We start from the raw sequence: 19,376 nt of genomic DNA on the forward strand, positions 1-19,376 counted from the left end.
ATATAACATGATTCTGGCGTTAACTTAGGTACTCCCAAAAGTGGTTAAGAACACACTGCCACCAGGATGCAAGTGAGTTAGGCTTGTGGATTGCAACTACCGGTCTTACATAGTGCGTGTCGTAACTTTTGCAAATAACAAAATCATGCTAACTGGGGGTGCTTGGCAAGATTTCCATAGTACTTGTATCCAACCAAACACTCAAAAACTTTGCTTCAGATTATGGAACCACCACAGTTTTGATGTGGTTGTGTTTGATGGTGCTGGCAAGCAGATTTTGAGGGATGACAATGGAGATGAATATGTCAAACGATGTATCATTGAAGTATCTGGTGAAACTACACATGCAGAGGTCCTCAAATTTCTAGTTTTTGATTGTTTAACTCATTTATGAATTGTGTACAAATAGGATTTCTTTATATGTTTATAACTTGAAAATTGTAATCTGACCAGCATCCACCATTGTTCTTTCTTGATGACCTAAATGTCCGCTTTCATCGTGATACTGACAAGACTGCTACAATCTTTGGACCTCTTCAAATTCAAGACGTGCAGGTCATATATGAAGATGAAATTGACTATACCATCAATGGTATCCCTGTTGACTTTGATCCTGATGTTAAATATGAAGAAGAGGTAGTAGAGAGAACCACTTGGCGTGCGGTGGGATTTACAGGTCCAAAGTGGACAAATCTTTGCTATGAGCATGAAGTTACCATGGGTGGTGACATTATGTTAACAAATCTTGGTGAATGGAGATATTTGTTTGATTATTTTAATGAGGCTGGTGTTGGATCGGTTGTAGCTACTCCAGTATGTAAGTAACTTAAGTTTACATTATTAATTGATGTTTGCTTAGATATAAGTTAGGGTTTACATTATGATCAGAGTATTCATCTTACAGGCAGGACTGCACCACTTAGTGTTCAACCAAGTCTGTCAGCGGATTACATGACTGAGAGCGACAATGAAGATGTGGAAAGTAACCGTCACCAATTCCAATTTGCTGGGCACCAACACAACAATGACAGGCCATCCTTCATGAAGAAATTGACTGAGCACTCTTTTACCACTAAAATGCTGGTCTAATTAAAAAACTTCATTGTTTAATATTATCTGACCACTCTTTTAGCACTAACATGCTGGTATATAATTAAATAAATTCATTATTTAATGTTATATGAATGTCTCTAAGTTTCTAGGTATATATCTGTGTGTCTCATTAGGATGTACATTGTTGTTTGTAGACGGTGCCGAATCATTTTGTTCGTACACATTCCCTGGATAACTATACAAACGCATGTGTTTATGTCGGAAGGTTGAAATTCAAAGCTAAGTTGGATATCATGTATGATGGTCGCAAGGATGGTGATCAAAGTCATGTGGTTCTGATAACAGACTGGTGGAAGGTTTCAAAGAAGACTGGTGTGGCAGGTGGTAAGGAACTGCGATTTGAACTGAATGTGGTGCAATCTGTTGACGGGCCCGGTGTGGAATTTCATGTCTGTTGAAGGTGTTGCTAATTGAGTTCATGTATCAGCAAAGTGGTTGGTGTCCAGACTACAAACTTTCTTTTGATTACTACTGGTTTTAATATGAATCCATGCTGATTTTGGTACTGTAATATATATAGCATGTGTAGACTGTTAGTACAATATATGGTGGTATTTTCAGATTGTAAACATAATCAAATTCTGTTGTGTGTTGATGTAGTGAATGGTATGTGATGCATCAAGTTAGTTAAATCTATTTGCACCACATTGACTTTTACTTACGATTATATAATATTATGTTAGGTTTGTGTTAACTTTTAGTTTTTTACTACAGTTTAATAAAACAATTTAAAGTGTTTACTATAAAATTCAACAATCATGTTATCATAATTCTAGTTTCAGTAATGTCTTAAACATATACATGCTTGTTTTCTGTTGTCGAAAATAACTACACTTATAAAAGCATTAGGTTGTTTGTATTTTGGAAATTCTTAGAACATGTGAAGGTTAACTACTTATTTCCATTTTTAAGTGCAAAACAACAACAGAACACAAATCATGAGCTAACAACTATGAAACTAACACATCAGAAAAGTTTAACACATTACATAAAATTACCACAAGAAATTCCCAATCCGACATTTTTAGTCTGTTTATGTTCGGAATTTAAAATGAAACAGATCCAAGTTCCGTGAGTAGATATTGTTTAGGGATCATACCATCTACACACTTTCAAAAGACAATTACCTGCATGCATAAGGTTCTTCGATCTTGATTCCTAGTAGATCATAATACTTTGCGAATCTTTTTCCCAAACTTGTTTGTTGATTCAACACCGGGAGTCTCATTACCTCTTTTCTGCAACGGACTGGTCTCACTATCTTTCTCAATCTCGGTGGCCAAAGAATCGCCAGTAACCGAGAATGCATCCTGCCCAGACACCACACAATAACTATGCAGAAATTAGTCTACAAAATTCTATATATATTGAATCTATAATATAGACTAATTATACTATCGATTATTAATACCTTTGAATCCGGAGCACCTTGTGATTCCTCATCAAGTTTAACAGTTGCTACCTCCAGCATTGATGGCTGTTCCTCAACCTAAATATCAATAAGTAATGTTGAACTTGCAGTTATTCATAAAAGGATTATCATTAAAATGTGTACCAGGTTTGGTGAGTTTGACAACAATTTTATATATTGAGTACTTCATTGTTGTTTTTCAATTCTTCCAACTCAGCAATGATATCAGGATCATCACACATCTTGTTAACAGTATATGCACTGCCCTTGTGTTTGATATTGTATTTGTCAATTTTTATCTTAAATGCCACTTTTACATTTAGGAGGCCTTCAAGTTCATGAGGGTAAGCCTGATCATCATTGTTTTTCAATTGCCTTTGACGGATATCATTTGCACTTAAACCAAGCAACTTTTGGACATCTCTATCCCACATAACAAACGATGCACTGTCGGTGCTGTCTTGGACTCTGATGGTAACTCTGAACCTGAGTTTTGAAACAGATAGGCAAAAGAAAAACAAATCCTAGTTAATTGCAGATTTGATAAATTTGTATTAACTATGTCAGTAATTTTGCAAAATTACTTGGGTACAACTTCTGTGGCGATTGCCTTTTCTTTTCGACACCATAGACTGTCAACTGGAGCATTAATGAGTTGATCAGTGATTTCATCTTCATCTGCAATTTCCATGTACTCCATTTTGCTAAGCACTTTCTTACCATCTTTGCGGCAACCCACAAAAAACCATCCAAACTCCTGCTCAAGCATAGCTATTGTGGCGTCCACAACAAAGTCTCCAGTCTGCGAAGTTGGATCATATTTTAAAATAAGAATCTATTTGTGAATATAGAATATCAGTAAAACTAATTACATGATGATTAAGATTTACCTCTTCAGATTCTCTGACTTCATCCAGCTGTTTCTTATCGGTGTTTAGAATAAACTCTAAGCGATTGGGATAAACAGTTTGTGAAGCTAAAGTTGTATGTGAAGCTTCACTTACTCCTTGTTTAAGTATCAACCTAAAGATGTTTGTATCACAAAAAGAAAACAAATATCACATACAGGATATAACCATTGTTCTTATCCATACCACACTTTTAGTATACAAATTACTGGTGATTACCTCCTCCTAAAGTCATTAGCTTCTTGTATATCTTCATCTATGAAAATTCTTGTACTAAATTTATCAGTTTGAACTGTCAAGTTTTCTACAGGAGGAAAACCATACAAATTAAGCTAACCACAATGGAATATAAAGAAGTGTATATAGGTGAAAGCTTGGGATTACCCTTCCATTCATTAATGATAGCATGTTGCATGATGGCAATCACATGCTCTTCAGATTTGTTCTTCTCAAGAAAGTCATTAAACTTAACTGCATAATCATTCCACAAAGTACAACGTTGTGTCCTACCACTGCAATATACAAAACCTTGATCACTACATTTAATTATCCAAAGTTGGATTTCACACATCAGGTATAAATGTTTCAACCAAATCATTCTTCTTTGATACTATATAAATGGATTAAAAAAATCTATTATTTAGTACAACCACATTGAATAGCACACAACTTTAGCTTATAATTTCAAATGATTATTCACTACATTTATAGCAACTTTCAGACTATTTCAACATGGATCTATATGCACTTATAGACTCTTTTAAAAAGATTGATAAACTGATGAACAAAGCTAATCTTTACTTCAACTGACAAATACCGAAATTTACCGCCAAAAAAAGATAAAATTACAAATAATATAAGGTATGAAAAACTATTTGTATGAACTTACTCCAAATCTTTCAACTCCATGTTGAACCTCCTACTTGTTTGACTTGCAGACTTGAACACTTCCAGATTTCCACACCAACTTACACAACCGATGACATCTATAAAATAAAAAAGACATACATATTTATTTAAAACAATTTGATGAAACTACTAATATAGTAATTCAAATTTAACAGTATATGATACAAGCCGCCTTTTACTAACCAATGTTCAGGGTGTCTTTATCTCTAGCTTTCGTTACAGTAATCTGATCGAAAGGCAAGAATGAGAAACCATAGCCACTGTATGTAAACGGCACACCATGTTGCACTTCGGTACTTTTGTAAAAATTACACTTTAGCTTGTGGTTGACGACAGGAAAGGGATCATCATTTTGACCAACACCAAATCTCTTTATAATCACAGCAGTATCCTCTTTGATCTGTTCATCAAAGATAGGAACCAAGTCCTTTTTGACAGTACATTGAATCGTTGCACCCTATCAAAATTCAATTAAAGAACATATCGTAAATCCCTAATATGTAATCGATTTATATATAAGTTAAAGGTAAGACTGTAATGAGAAATCATACATTTTCATCAACCAACACCATCTCAAGCCTTTTAATTTGATTGATCCAGTGACAGATTATCTTAACCTTCATATTCACAAAGTCTTTTGATGCATCAAGTTCTTCCACAAGAGTTATTTTGTTTGTAGCCATCGTGAATGAAATTCATAAACCAGAGAACAATTTGAATGTGGTTTATGTTTTTCTACTAAACAAATGGTTTGGATACACACACTTATCGATTTATCTTTCTTGATATGCTTCAATTGTAGATCTCAATGATGGGAATTACATGTTGAAATAGTGGTGTCCAATCGGTCGATAATCTATACATTGCTTTATGTACTTTCTGTAATATATATGTGTATATGTATAGGTATATGATGCCTATAGGCGGCTTGTGTATGGGGGAAACCATTGAGCATTTAATGCTTGAGAGACAACCACTACACTCACAAAACCGTACCCACTTACACTCACATATACCAAAATTAACCATGCTTTAATATAAAAATTAAATAATAGATTATAATTTTGAATGTCTTATTATGCTTCCCAACACCCCACATACTCACATATATACAATTCAAATTCAAGTCTACTGCTCCTACACCCCATGCATGTACCCGATGATCCTCCTCTGCATCTCCTGCTCCTACACCCCATGCGTCCCACCCAAAACCACATTCAAATTTTCAAGCATTAAACCGCCAATTTGTTCCTCTGCATGCATCACCTTTTATACACACACTTGTTACATCGTCAAACACACACCAAAAACATCACCCACGACGTCATAGATCCGATGTGGCAACGGTATCTATTTGACAACAAAGCATTTTTTAAAACCTTAGCTACCCTCCTTTAGTATGTAAGTAAAGATGGTTACAAACATAGGCCCTCCTTTAGTATGTAAGTAAAGATGGTTACAAACATAGGCTTGTAATGTTAATTCATCAACCAAGAGAAAAAAAGGTGAAGATAATTAAAAAAAGAAAAGAGCACTTAATTTGATTGGTGAAAAATATATTTTAAATATTTGTTTATATATTGTTTGTAAAGTTAGCATTTTCCGTATGTAGAAATAGAAACGTAATAAAGAATTGAATGAGTATTTGAAATTAATAAAAATTTCAAGTGTCATGGGCCGGTTCACAAAACTCTGTGTGTGAGACTGGGCTTTGTTAGGCTGCAGCTATTTTTATATATTTGTTTTCTGTTGTTCCAAGCGCTAAACAAGAAAACATAATACGGAGTATTAAATAATGGTTGTGGAGAAACTCAGAAAAGTGGGCATGTGCTGCGGGGAACAAAACTGGAGATCAATACTTCTCCAATAAACAATTAAAATCTAACCAACAAATCAAAGTAAGGCATGAAATGTGAGTCCAGATAAAACTTAAAAGCAAAGAAAAAGCCCCTATTAGCGCTTGGCCTGTATCTCAGCCCAGCAGAAGTAATAAAATGCAGCCCATCTAATTTTCTTTTTATGTATTCTGTTTACAGCCCAACAAAGTAAGACATTCATATTTTGCTTTTTTCATATTAAGGTTCTTTGAATAGAAATTTTTGAAGATTTTAATAACTATAATTTCAAATATGGAATTTTAATTCTTCTTCTAGTATAAGAAATCATGTAATAATTTTATTCTCAAATTTTCATGATGAATATAAAAAGAAAATTATCATTTATTATGAGATAACATAACGAATTCACATTATAAGATCATAAAATGACATGAAAAATGACAGTAATGTTATGATAAAGATTGTAATCTTTGAACTAAGATAAAAAAAAAAAAGTGGTAAAGCCAAACACTAAAAAATGGGTTCAATTAGTGAGTTTGAGCTTAGAATGAGATTGATATTATTTTGTTTGATCGTGTGAAATTGTGAATTACATGTGTAATGATGGATATCGAAAGTGATTGTTAAAACTGTCTAGTTGTCATCAAAGAAGTGAGTATATATGCTTATGTTTATAATATAGTTAAGGATCAATTATAGGTGGGTAAATCCCTATAACCCATCAATATAAGTAAAGTTCAGTTCATAAGGTCTTTTCTTAGGCCGCACCTTATAAGGCGTCTAGCCGGCGTCGGACGAAGAAGAAGCAGCGGACGTTAGTAGCACTGGCGGCGTCTAGCCCACGTCTAGAGGGTTACTTCTAATATTAGAAGTGCGTCTTTGATGTGTTAGAGGGGAAGAATAGGAAAAGAAGTGGGTTAGAAGTGAGAGTTATAAGGAAGGAGTGTTCTTGGTGTGTCTAGAAGTGATGAATAGTGTTAGAAGTGGGTTAGAAGCGGTACCTTTTAAGTATAGGCCTTATAATACCCTACTTCTAACCCACTTCTAGCACTATTCATCACTTCTAGATACACCAAGAACACCCCTTTCTTATAACCCCCACTTCTAACACTATTCATCTATTATTATATTATTTCATTTTTATTTTTCATAAAATTAAACAAACACATTTTATTATAATTAAAACACTTTTTATTATTAACAACCATTAAAACACTTAAAAGTAAAACATAAAACACATTGAAAATTCAAAAAAAAAAAAAACATTAAACACATTAAACTAAAAAAATACAAACTAGATATCCTTAAAATATGGCCCGTATTTTTCGATGAGGTTTTTACGCGTAGCCCTTATCTGCTCCAACTCGTCTTCGTCTACGCCGGTAGGGATTGGTTGCTGTAGAAGTGCGAAAGCCGCCCTGACCTTCTTGCGGAAGCGCTCATCCGCTCTCAGCAAAACACATTCGTCCATGGACCACTTTGCCTTCTCAGCTGCAGCCACCCATTTTTTTTGTCACTCGTCTGGGTGGTGCAGGAACTTCTTGAACTTCTTCTTCAGTAGATGCGACACTAGTATATGCCGGTTGTGAAGATGTCTCACCTACAGGACAGGCCTCTGGATGGACCCACCTGTAGCCTGAGTGCGTTAAAATGTTGCAACATCAGGAACTGCTGCCACTGTTCGTTTATCGATGGCGTACCTAACAAGCTCGTGAACGATTGGTTCATCGCACCCAAGCTGCTAGACGCCCCCGCCATATTAGACGACGACATGGAGGGGGGAGATCCCATATGTGGAAAGGGTCCCAAACCTAGAAGAGAATCAAAATCATCCATCACATTTTGGTATTGGGCAGGGTTTTAGTGTAGGTTTGTGTTTTGGGTTTGGTTTTGGTTTGCAACATTCTTGTTTTTCCTAGGCATTTTGGTTGATGAAATGTTGAGAGAAAGATGTGTTTTTGAATTAGAAAATGTAAGATGGAAATAAAATGTGAGGAAATGATGGTGAATGATGGTGTTATTTAAATAGAAAGAAAAAAAAAATTTTTTGAAAAAGGGGGAGCGGGCTTCAAGACTAGCCGTTGCTAGTTTTTGAATTTCAATTTTTTGTTTTTTTTTTATAAAAAATTTTAATCACTAATACTCGACTTTGGGCCCCACTATCTCTTCTTCGACGTGCGTTCAAATTCGGAAGTACCCACAAGACGCAGCTGGTGCTTATAGCGTACAGTGCGTCTGGTGCGTCCGAAAGGCGCAAGATGCGCGTCTGGAACACTATAAGGAGCGACTTAAAAGGATAAATTCTTATTATTCGATCGTAAACATTAATAGGTGGATAAATTCCTATTAGTATTTGTTGAGGGCTACAAGAATTGATCACAATTCACTACTTATAATCCAAGAGAAATTATATGGATCCACGTATATGAAGTTATTGTAAGATGGTATAAGGAGATGGCATCCGCAATTTGTATATTCATGAACCCTACTTCTTTACTAAAACAAAAATCACAAATTCGTACCTCAATTGGGAATGGAGCTAATCAGGTAAAAATACAAAAACATTCTATATTTAATTAATAAAACCCAACAAAAACAGGTCGTCGATAAACCCTAACGACAACAACATGGACGAATACTCAGCTGCAAAAACCCTCATCAAATTCGACAACCCAATCCCTTTACTCCGACACCCAATCAAATCCAAATCCAATGATGAATCCCCTTTTCTCTGTTTCAAAAATCCAAAATCATTTGCATCTTCTTACCTTTCCTGCGAATCCGACATCATCCAACAATGCGAATCGGGTGCCCGAATCGCCTGTTCCGTAACAGCTTCAAGAAACTGCGCACCCCCATGGTGGAAATTTTCCATTTTCCCCAATAATAGTAAAAATAATGGGTTGTCTAGAAAACAGGAGTTGATGGAACGAGAGAAATGTGAGGAGAGGGAAATGGAACAGTGTTTGGATAATGCGAGATTGAGTTGTCGTAAATTCGCGGAGGATAAGTGTTTGCCCGCGTTTCGAGATGCGAGAGTTGTGGTTGAAAATGGCGGTGATGTGAAGAAGAGTGTGGTTGGTTTGATTGGCAAGGTTTGTTTTGGGGAGAAAAGTAGTGTTGGATGTTATGAGTTGGGGATCTCGAGTTGGTCGGAAATTAGATCGAGAATTGGGGTGGTTCGGATTGTTAGAGGGAGTGATTTGCTTGACAAGGAGTTTCGGTGAATCCTCGTCTTGATTGGTTAGTCTTTTTTTAGTATTTGTTGATTAGTTAATGTTTTAATATTGTAATGCCGTTGAGTTTTCTTTATGTATATAGATATAGATTAACGATAGTGCAATTTGGTTAACACACGATACACCGTAGTTTGAAAGTAGTCAGTTTGTTGATGGTATGATAAATAAATACGTATGGAATACTTGTATGCGCAAACGACCAGATGTATCTCTATAAACTCAGTGTCATGGTTTATATGGGTCATAGTTAGTAAGGGTCGGTCGAGTGGTTTGGCTTGGAACTACTAAAGTATTAGTTTGCAACAGGGGAGACAACCTATACCAGAAAAGACTAACTATCTTAAGACTGGTCACTGGCGGTTGCCAAAAATAGTCTTTTACATCATGTTTATACAAGTATCCAATGTGACTCACTGACTTGTCCTAGAATTGTTATTGTTTTCTATGCTAGCTCATTTCACTTTGGTCCTTGAAGTGGGGACGATCTCTTGTCTTATAAGATGGTATCAAGACAACAATCCCGTTCCTTAACACTGTAACTTATAGGCTCCTCTATCACTTAGTGAGTAAATGAGTAATCTACTAATTATTCCAGTTGAACATTATCATTAATGGCATGCATTGTATTGCATTCTTTGACATCACAATTTTTTACTTGCTTACATTAGAAACGAATTGCTGAAATATTATACTGGTTCAGAGTTTAGATGCAGATTCTTTTTTACTTTTCTTACTTGACGTTACTATATTACTCTTTACCTTCCATTAACTCATTTACCCTCCACAATTACTTTTAGGAGCTCTTACCTTAACTTTCTCAGCACAACTTTTTTGCTTCAAATAAAAGATGTATCTGCTTTCATGTCATGTACTTAATGACTCGTTTTTTGTATATTTGAATACCATGTTATTGCCTCCAAATTTTTCTGCTTTCTAGCCTGATACTTAAACATTGTCGTTTATGATCATCAATTATATCCTACCAACACTAACTCTCGTCTGATCACCATATTCTCTTTTGACCTGATGATTCTTTCATCTTTAGATATAGTAACTTTAAATCATGGGCATTAACATACAACATACATACAGCACACAATATCATGTTGGAGTCAATAGGCTGCTACATTCCGAGGCTGATTTTGATGCATAGAGTTTCTATAAAGTTCTTTTCTACTTTCTGAAATTGAGCTTCTTCAACACCATTTTTCCAGCCCTCTACCATCCATTACCTCAAATACACTTGCGTAGTTCCAGTGTTGCAAATATCGGCCATATCGGTCGATATATCGGATATCGGCCTTCAACTAATACGAAAAGTGGGTTATCGGGCCAACTTCTCGCTTTGGTCAAATTTCGGTCAAACTCGGCACTTATCGGTCAATATTGGCCATATATCGGTCAACAAAAAAAGTTGACTTTAAAAATAAAAAAAAGGGTTAAAACAAGTAATAGGGTATAATTTTTTGATAAATTTATTGTATATACTAACATTTATATATATACTAACAATATATACATTTATCAAACACAAATTGTATATATTGTTAGTATTTATATATATATATATATATTTTAGATAAATTCCTTTACAATTTAGGGTATCCGATATATTCCCGATATATCACTTATTGGGGCGGCCGATACGATACCGAAAGCGATATTTACAACCTTGCGTAGTTAAAACTTGCAGGCTTCTACTTAAGCTTTCAAACTAGTTTTTCACAACATTACTTCTTTGCTTCATACCAAGGAGTTACTTTTTCTGATCTTATATAGTTGAAACTTGGAGGTTTCGTGCCTCACAATGTGCGGCGTTGGTGTGTGCAAGCATAAGCGTTAATGAGTTGGGCAGAACGTTGGCGTGTGTATTATTTTTTTAAGGGCAATATCACAACCATACATCTAACTATTGTATGATAGAGATTTGTTCTAAAGGTTGTCAAAAATGACTATTAATACAAATAAAACAACCTATAAAAAAGTAACTAAAAGACAAAGCCAAAATAACTACAACGTACATATTTTTGCTTAAAATTTGCCTATAAACATATATTTGTTCAAGATAAATACCACAACTCCACTGAGTGAATTCAGGTGTATGGTACACATTGGTATTCCAGTGCATTTCGCCTTCTGATTCATATTTCGTCGACCAATACCTCCCAATTCACATCTTTGTTGAAAGAATTTTTTTCCTTGGAGTTCATTAAAAGTCAAAGCATGTGAGATAAACCAATCTTTTTAGTGCCATTATTGTTTTAAAATTTGGTAAATCATTTATATGTTGAGATTGTTCATGATATTTTAGAAGTTAGAACTTGTTTTTTACTATTCACATGGTAAAAACCACAACCCCCCGACCTTGGTGTTCATTAGAAATCAAAGCATGTGAGATAAACCAGTTTTTGAGTACCATCGTTGTTTGAATTTTGGTAGTCATTTATGTAATTCACATATGGAGATTGTTATAAAATTAGTGCTTTAATAATTGTATATTATGCTTTAGAGTTTATTTTTTACTATTCACATGGGATTGTCTTGATAAAGGGTAATCTTCATCTCCCAAGAACCCAAGCTTCCAATAAGGCTTATCGCCTTATCCTACCTTCATGAGGATTCGTTCTAATGTTTTTCCGCTTTTACTGCAATAAGACTGATTTACCAATATTCTTACTGCTTCAAATTCCTACAACTCTTTACCAACTCAAATATCTCAAACTTGGGTATTTTAACCTCATTATACCAGATCAAAACTTTTAGAGAAATGTCACAAATTGCCCCTGTGGTTTGTTCGATTAGCATTTTCGTCCTTGTGCTTTTTTTTTCATTAGGTGTCCTTGGGGTATGCATTTTTTTAATGCTAACCGTCCCTGGCACTAACACTTGTAGTTTTTGCTCTGTTAAACCCCTCACGTGCATACCACGTAAGGGTATAATCGTCAATTTTGTAACCACAAGGACTACTTGTAATAAAAACTCATTATCTTCCTCCCTCTCTCACTTCCACTGTCGGCCAAACTTCCGGCCACCCTCACAGCCGCCTGCCCCGCTCTTCTTCACTCAAAAAAGATTCTGGCCTTCATCCCCAACAACACTTAGGGTTTCAGTTTTAACCCTAAGCCATAATTACTTCATCACCACCACAGAACAGACTGCTGTTGTTGCTCCGCCACTCTGGCACCGCCTTCGCCGCCGCTGTTCCGTCTTCCGGCCTCCATTACACGACTCCATAACATCCCAGGAAGGTAAGGAACGTAAGTAATGATCTTCTTAACAAACGCATTTCGTTCCTCTCTCAAAAAACCCTAATCTTTTCTTTATCTCTTATCTTTCTCTCTCTCTCGCAACCACACACCACCGGAACACCACCACCTCACGAAGCTTTAGAAATAAGAAGAGACATTCAGGCTTCAACACAGTTTATTACAGATTTGACCATGGCCGATTATTATGTTAATGTTTTTGTAACCACGGTGGGGTGGTTGTTTTCGGTTTCCGATGACTTTTCCGGCGTTGGCAAGTGGTGGCCGGCCTATCAGTGGTGGTGGTCGGAGTTGTGGGGGAGAAGTAATCAAAGGATTTTTTTTAATCCAAAGTTTTTATCACAAATAGTCCATGTGGTTACGATATTGACGATTATACCCTCACGTGGTATGCACGTGAGGGGTTTAACGGAGATTAACTAACGCCGGTTAGCGATGGAAATGCATACCTCAGAGACACCTGATGAGAAAAAAAACAGGGACGAAAATGCTAATCTAGCAAACTACAAGGATGATTTGTGACAATTTCTCAAACTTTTATTACATGTTACACCTGGCAGCATGTTTGTTTGAAACCATTGTATGTTTTTCTATCTTTGTTGAACTTATTGTTCAGTTTATTAGTTAAGCTCAATCTGGTCCATCTTTAAAGCATTTTAGTTTTAAAACATTTACATATAAAGTTTCCCATGTTACTTTTTGTTGTCAAGTAATCGACTAATCGCGTGCGCTATTGACTTCGGATGTGCATCAAGCTGATTATCTGGGAAGAAATAGAAAAAACACGAATAATTAACACAAATAAAGCCAACTAAAGTCGGCTGTTGAATTGATAGGCTGGTTTCGAGCACCAGAAGTTCCAACAAATTTAAGAACAATAAAAACAAATAACTTAATCCACACCTAAACAAATGGGGTGCAACCCTTATTTAAATAAGAAGACACATAACCTAACTTTACTTCCAAGTAGATAATTAATTAATTAAATTACTTCTGAAATTCGACATTTAACTATCCTTAACTTTCTTCACTTTATTTATGTTGTAAGTTCAACCCCCTCACTTCCTGATACGTATCATTACTCCCGTCCCAAAAAAACACCTTTTCCTCAAGGTGTTTCTTTGAAAAGTTGCCTCAAGTATTTCCAGGATCCCATGTGATCCAACATCGGCATAGTATGGGATTGGTTGGTGGTTTATAAGCCTAGGCGTCCCCTCTCCTTTGAGCTATCCTTTGGGAGTGAGTTCTATACCTAGCTTATGACTTGATGCGAGCCTATTATGGGATGGGTTTGTATCAATTGTTATGAGAGCCTACCTACCTTTTGAGGTTCCAACACTCAGAATGGTAACCTATGGAGTGGTGGCTTGGATGCCAACCGTGACCAACATAGCCATGACCAACAAGGATGTTGGCTCTTCAAAGGCTGGGGTATTGATGTGATCCCACATCGGCCAAGTATGGGATTGGTTGGTGGTTTATAAGCCTAGGTGTCTCCTCCTTCTTTGAGCTAGGTTCTGGGAGTGAGTTCTACACCTAGCTTATGACTTGATGCAAGCTTATTATGGGACGGGATTGAATCAACTTCTGTTATAGAAGCGTGTTATACCTTCACTGCCCTCTTTCAGCTATTGAATTACATCACGTCCTTCTTCGCACTATCATCAGAATATCCCGATCTAAGTTTTTTACTTTATCTCTCTTTCAATTTTATCAAGTTGCAGTTTACTTCGCTTGCTTAACTCGGCGGCCAGTCTTAAAGTCTTTCTAATAACACGTTTGTTAAATTATGTAACCTCACATACTGAGTACTATATTACTGTTTAAACACTCCAATTGTTATGTTCAACCTCTGATCCGTATATCTTTTCTCATATGTGAATTGCTATTTTGTATCTGTTTTGGTTTTGATCTTATTTGTTTCATTAACATAGCTAGTGATTTGCCATGCTTTTGATGCACAAATCTGTTTATATCCATTTACTTGTTACATTCAAGTATCAAGCTAAAAATTTCACTTCTTTAAAATATTTGATTATTTCATTTCTGTAATCTTTTTATATTAAGAACTACCTAACATCTTTATATACGAGTAGTATATATCCATCTTGGTTTTAAAAAGCGCGCCTTAGCGCTAGGCGTACCTAGGCGCAAGCCTTAGAGCTTTTTGGTACACAAGGCACATGGTGTACAAAAAAACGCTCGCTTTTTGGGCTTTTTTGTGAGCGCAGGCACTAAAAAGCACGAGTTTTTTGTACACGAGGATTTTTTGTATAAATAAGTACTCTTTTGTTTCTTACCTCATCTTTCTCAACAAGATTGATCACTTCTTTCTCTTTCTCAACTAGACCAACCATCTTTTGGGAGCTTTTTTTTTTTAAACTTGTGAAAAACGTTTTAGTGACGAGGCTTGAGAACTTTTCTGAGTAATAATCCAGTTAACCCAGACAAGGGGATGATGTGAAACATTATTGAATACAATAATATAGAAGCATTATGATAATTCCTTGCTGTGGTGCACATAGCCCACTTAGTGGGTCCCATTTCAGTGTGATTTTCTTCTGGATTGTTGTAGTGAGTAACTTCATAGAAAAGTATCATGCACGGAAAGAAACTAGGGGACACAGGTTTTAGGTTTATTATAGTTAGAATTTGCTTTTCTGGCTAATGTGGATATAGACTTTGATGTTGACCATACTACAGGAATCACCTAGTAATTCTTTCCTCTTGATTGTTTCTTCAGCATATGGCTCTATTGATTAAGAGTTACATTTTCTTTTTTAAAAGTTGAATATATGTTCCCATTAATGCAATCATACATAAATCTAAGTGGATCAAATGCGGTTCTCTGTTCACATCCTAATTACCATATAGGTTTTTCATATTGATGACAATTCGTTAATAATAAGACATTTTCGATGGCTTTAAAACATGTAGCTTACTCTAGACATCCGTTAAACATTAGACCTTTTTCCTTTTGCTCTTTTGTATTGTTGTTCACTTCACTTTACATATTAACACTTATCTCCTAGCAGGAAAGTACAAACCCCGTGGATAATCTTACCGTGTATTTGTGATGGTTCTGATGTAAATTTACTCTTTTACACATTTTCTTTCTATATTTTTGCGAGTCTCAGTCCGTTGGTGAAGTCTTTCCTTCGTGAGGTAGTGACTCGTGATGGACAGGGATTGATAATGATTGTATGTTAACATAATTTGAAAATCAAATAAAAGATCATATGACCATTTTCTCCAAGAGGCAAAAGTCCTAGTTACATAAGTAGTCATTATTATTGTTGAATTATAGGAGGGGGAAATTGCTACGAAACCGTAGCCATGTAGTTTAAGTGTTCACAGCTTCATTTAAGTTTTGTTACTTGTAACACTGGATTGGTCGTTAAACATATATATTTATGTAGATGATATGGAACCATACACTTGGAAAGGCTCATGCATGATTTTTTTCTTTATCAGAAATTTTTTCTATTTGGTATGTCCCGCTCATGCACGCGGTTTTGAGATTTATTTGAACTATGTGACAGAGGTTACTCATCATGATTGTTCTAATCAGCTCATAGTATAGTTTCAGGCTTAAAAAGCAAATGTGTGTAAACTGAAGGCTACTATTATTGATTTTTGATGCGTATTAGTAGCTTTAAGCAACTTCACAGAATAGTATAGGTAGAGGAGGCAAAACACTTTCTGTCTAGTTTTCTAATTTATACAAGCGATTAATGTGTCAAATATGATTACAGAAATATTTTAATTCGGTTATAATATAATACACCTTTGCGACTTTCAACATGTTTGACACATTTGACTGTAATTTTACTTTTACCTGTTTGAAACGTTAGAGAGAAGATACCCAGAATAAAACTATTCCTGCCACCTCTAGTACTACGACTAAAAATTGCGTGAATATGTGTTGGTTCAGTTGAAATTAAAAACTTTTGTCTATTGTTATAAGTACCTTATCGACGTGGGCTTCTAGGTTCTCAGTTTGTGTTATCTGGTGGAGGTGTTTGTATGACTTTGATGTTTAATATTACTGTATAGTGTAAGTGTCACCCAATATTTCCCTTGTACACCTAGTATCAAAAGCCTGTAGTTTCTTTAGTAACATTTCTATATCTAGAAGTAAAATTATTCCAACTTTCATCTCAAAAGCCAATAAAAGCTAGATCAAGTGCCATGCTTTCTAGTGTCTTGATTTTGGAGTACTCATAACAATAGCTTGGCGATAGTATGTAGAAGTAATTCTTACAATTTTTTATATGTAAATATAGCATAAGAGATAAGGCTGGCATAACAGGTTCGACACGACATGTTAAGACACGATACGATAAGACACGAGACCTGTTAGGTTGAACACGAACACGACACGAAAATTAACAGGTAACACGATAAAAAAAAAACCTGTTAAGAAACCTGTTTACCTTTTTTTTTTAATCACAGATTCATCTTGATACCTATATCATCTTCATACCTATATCAGTCTCTATGTCGATATTAAATCTCTAAACCAATCTATATATCTAGAAATGTAAAAAAAAACACATTTATACAAAAACGAGATTCTTATACAAACACATATAGAAAAAGCCTGGATCTATAGAAAAATAAAGATGAAAAAGAAGAGCGACTTGGTGGTATTGAAGACGTCGATATCGCCGCTCCTGTATACTCCAGCGTAGATCTGAAAAGTAGATCTGAAAAGTCGTAGATCATCTCGTGTTCGCCGCCGCCGTCATAACTACCATTGGCCGGACATCGAAACCATGTTCGCCGCCGCTGTGATAACTACCATCGGTCATATCAAAACCCTATCACCCCCCGCCACTGTCGTAGTAGATATATACCAGCAGATGGATAGACATAGAGATAAATAGAATAATGAAAATGGATATCATATTACTTTGTGGAAAAGATATTTCTTTGTAGCTTTCACTTGGTGCTTGTATTATTTCTCAAACAAACCTTGAAGTTTTTCGGGTTATAAGAATTAAACCTTCACTTTTTACACTACATACATTCTTTTTTAATTTAAAAATCTTAACAGGTCTTTAACAGGTTTAACAGGTCCAAACCTGTCGTGTCTTAACAGGTTCGGACCTGTTAGAACACGAAACCTGTTAAGCCCAAACACGAAACCTGTTAATAACAGGTCGTGTCGTGTCGTGTTAACAGGTTTCGTGTCAAAATTGTCAGCCTTAATAAGAGACAGCTGAATTCAAATATTCTCAACTATTTGTTAGTTTTGAATAATCTCATTTGCAACTAAAATGTAACTTAGCTGTTACAGAGACGAGTGGAAAGAGAAGTTGATTTACAGGCATGATTAGTCTTGCTCTAGTTTGTCCGAGCACATGGTAGGACTTTTGAATGTTAGCTGGACACATTCATTATTGTCATGTGGATTAGCTTACCTACTGGATGTTGTGGTGACAGTAATTATGAAGGGTTCAAATCAAAGAAGTTCTTAGGTGTGCTTGTATCCTGTTATATCATTATTGAGATGGGTTTGTTGAGTCGGGTTACGTTTTGCTGAGTAGGGTTACGTTTTCTTTATTAAAAAACTTAACTAAAATGGAAATCGGTCAAACATGAAACTCGTCAAAAGTGTATTTTCAAAGCATACGAGTATACTGACACTGAAATCTTTCTTCTTAAGATATATATAATATTAAATTGGAGAGTTTTCTTAGTCGTTTTACAATCTTTCTTCTTAAGCTTGGTCCATTTTCATTCCAGACCGGTTGGTGGTTGATCCATAATGTGCTGATTATCCATTATACAGGTTTACATTGGTAGTTAACTATTTTTATTTTTCTGAATGAACAGATTGTTACTAGTTAGTGAGTCCTATTATTGGGATATATATTTTTTATTAGCTGGATTAAATAGAAATCTGTACATATTGAAGAAGGTAGGAAATTTCATCCTGCTTCCTACAATTGGTAGAGTTTTTAACTCATACATATTTTTGGTTCTTGGAACTTGGAACCTTACATTGTTTTGTGTTTCTCTTCTTTCAAGCAGTGAAGCAGCAAATTAGAAGTAATTAAATATCATGCATTTGTTTCTTCTGGCGGACTAAAGTCATTACTGATTATTCTATCTTTTTGTTCTAGTTCCTACCATTCTTGGAGAGGTAATTCATTACTATATTTATTATTGATGGACAGTCTTGACGAATATGCAATTTCTTTTAGTATCACGAAATAATAATTGATAAATGTAATTGGAGGATTATTAAGTTATTGAGATTCAATTGGACACTAGCCTGACTAGGAAATTTAGTGGGTACAAATGGTACATCAAATCCGGGGTTCTTATCCAATTATTTATTTATTTTTATTTTTTTTAAAACTTGGTAGGTCTACAAACATGTCAAAAAACCTAGGGTTAACACCGTTGATCAAAGGCTAATATTAAGAGAATGAGGAGAGAGGAGTGGTGGAAACTTTTTGTCATCAACGGGATGGGTATGGGGCCATACAGGTCTATATATCAATCCCGAAAGTCTCCAAAACATAATAATAATAATACCGCTCCCATTTTCCATTCATTACCACTTTTTGGTTCATTTTCTGGTACCCGAGGTCCCAAATTCTGTGAACCAAGAAAATGGTTATTGGTCCTATGTTTCATTCGGTACCACTTCTTTGTACCTGGATCCGGATGACATCGAG

General features: G+C 35.5%; 2 protein-coding genes across 2 annotated transcripts; one reads left to right on the plus strand and one right to left on the minus strand.

Annotated features, from left to right (window-relative positions):
* Positions 1–2,279: 2,279 nt before the first annotated feature.
* On the minus strand, positions 2,280–4,341 carry LOC122583121. Its single transcript, XM_043755555.1, has 8 exons — positions 4,322–4,341; positions 3,817–3,944; positions 3,652–3,736; positions 3,415–3,547; positions 3,109–3,326; positions 2,710–3,010; positions 2,525–2,602; positions 2,280–2,423 (listed from the first exon to the last, which is right to left on the minus strand). The coding sequence occupies exons 1-8, from the start codon at positions 4,339–4,341 to the stop codon at positions 2,280–2,282; spliced, it is 1,107 nt and encodes a 368-aa protein (XP_043611490.1).
* Positions 4,342–8,630: 4,289 nt separating this feature from the next.
* Positions 8,631–18,896, plus strand: LOC122582539. The gene is made up of 2 exons (XM_043754944.1): positions 8,631–9,422; positions 18,724–18,896. Exon 1 carries the CDS (start codon positions 8,807–8,809, stop codon positions 9,404–9,406), a length of 600 nt encoding a protein of 199 aa, XP_043610879.1. The 5' UTR covers positions 8,631–8,806; the 3' UTR covers positions 9,407–9,422; positions 18,724–18,896.
* Positions 18,897–19,376: the final 480 nt, after the last annotated feature.

The sequence above is a fragment of the Erigeron canadensis genome, chromosome 9 (genome assembly GCF_010389155.1).
Source record: "Erigeron canadensis isolate Cc75 chromosome 9, C_canadensis_v1, whole genome shotgun sequence".
Classification (NCBI taxonomy): Eukaryota; Viridiplantae; Streptophyta; class Magnoliopsida; order Asterales; family Asteraceae; genus Erigeron; species Erigeron canadensis.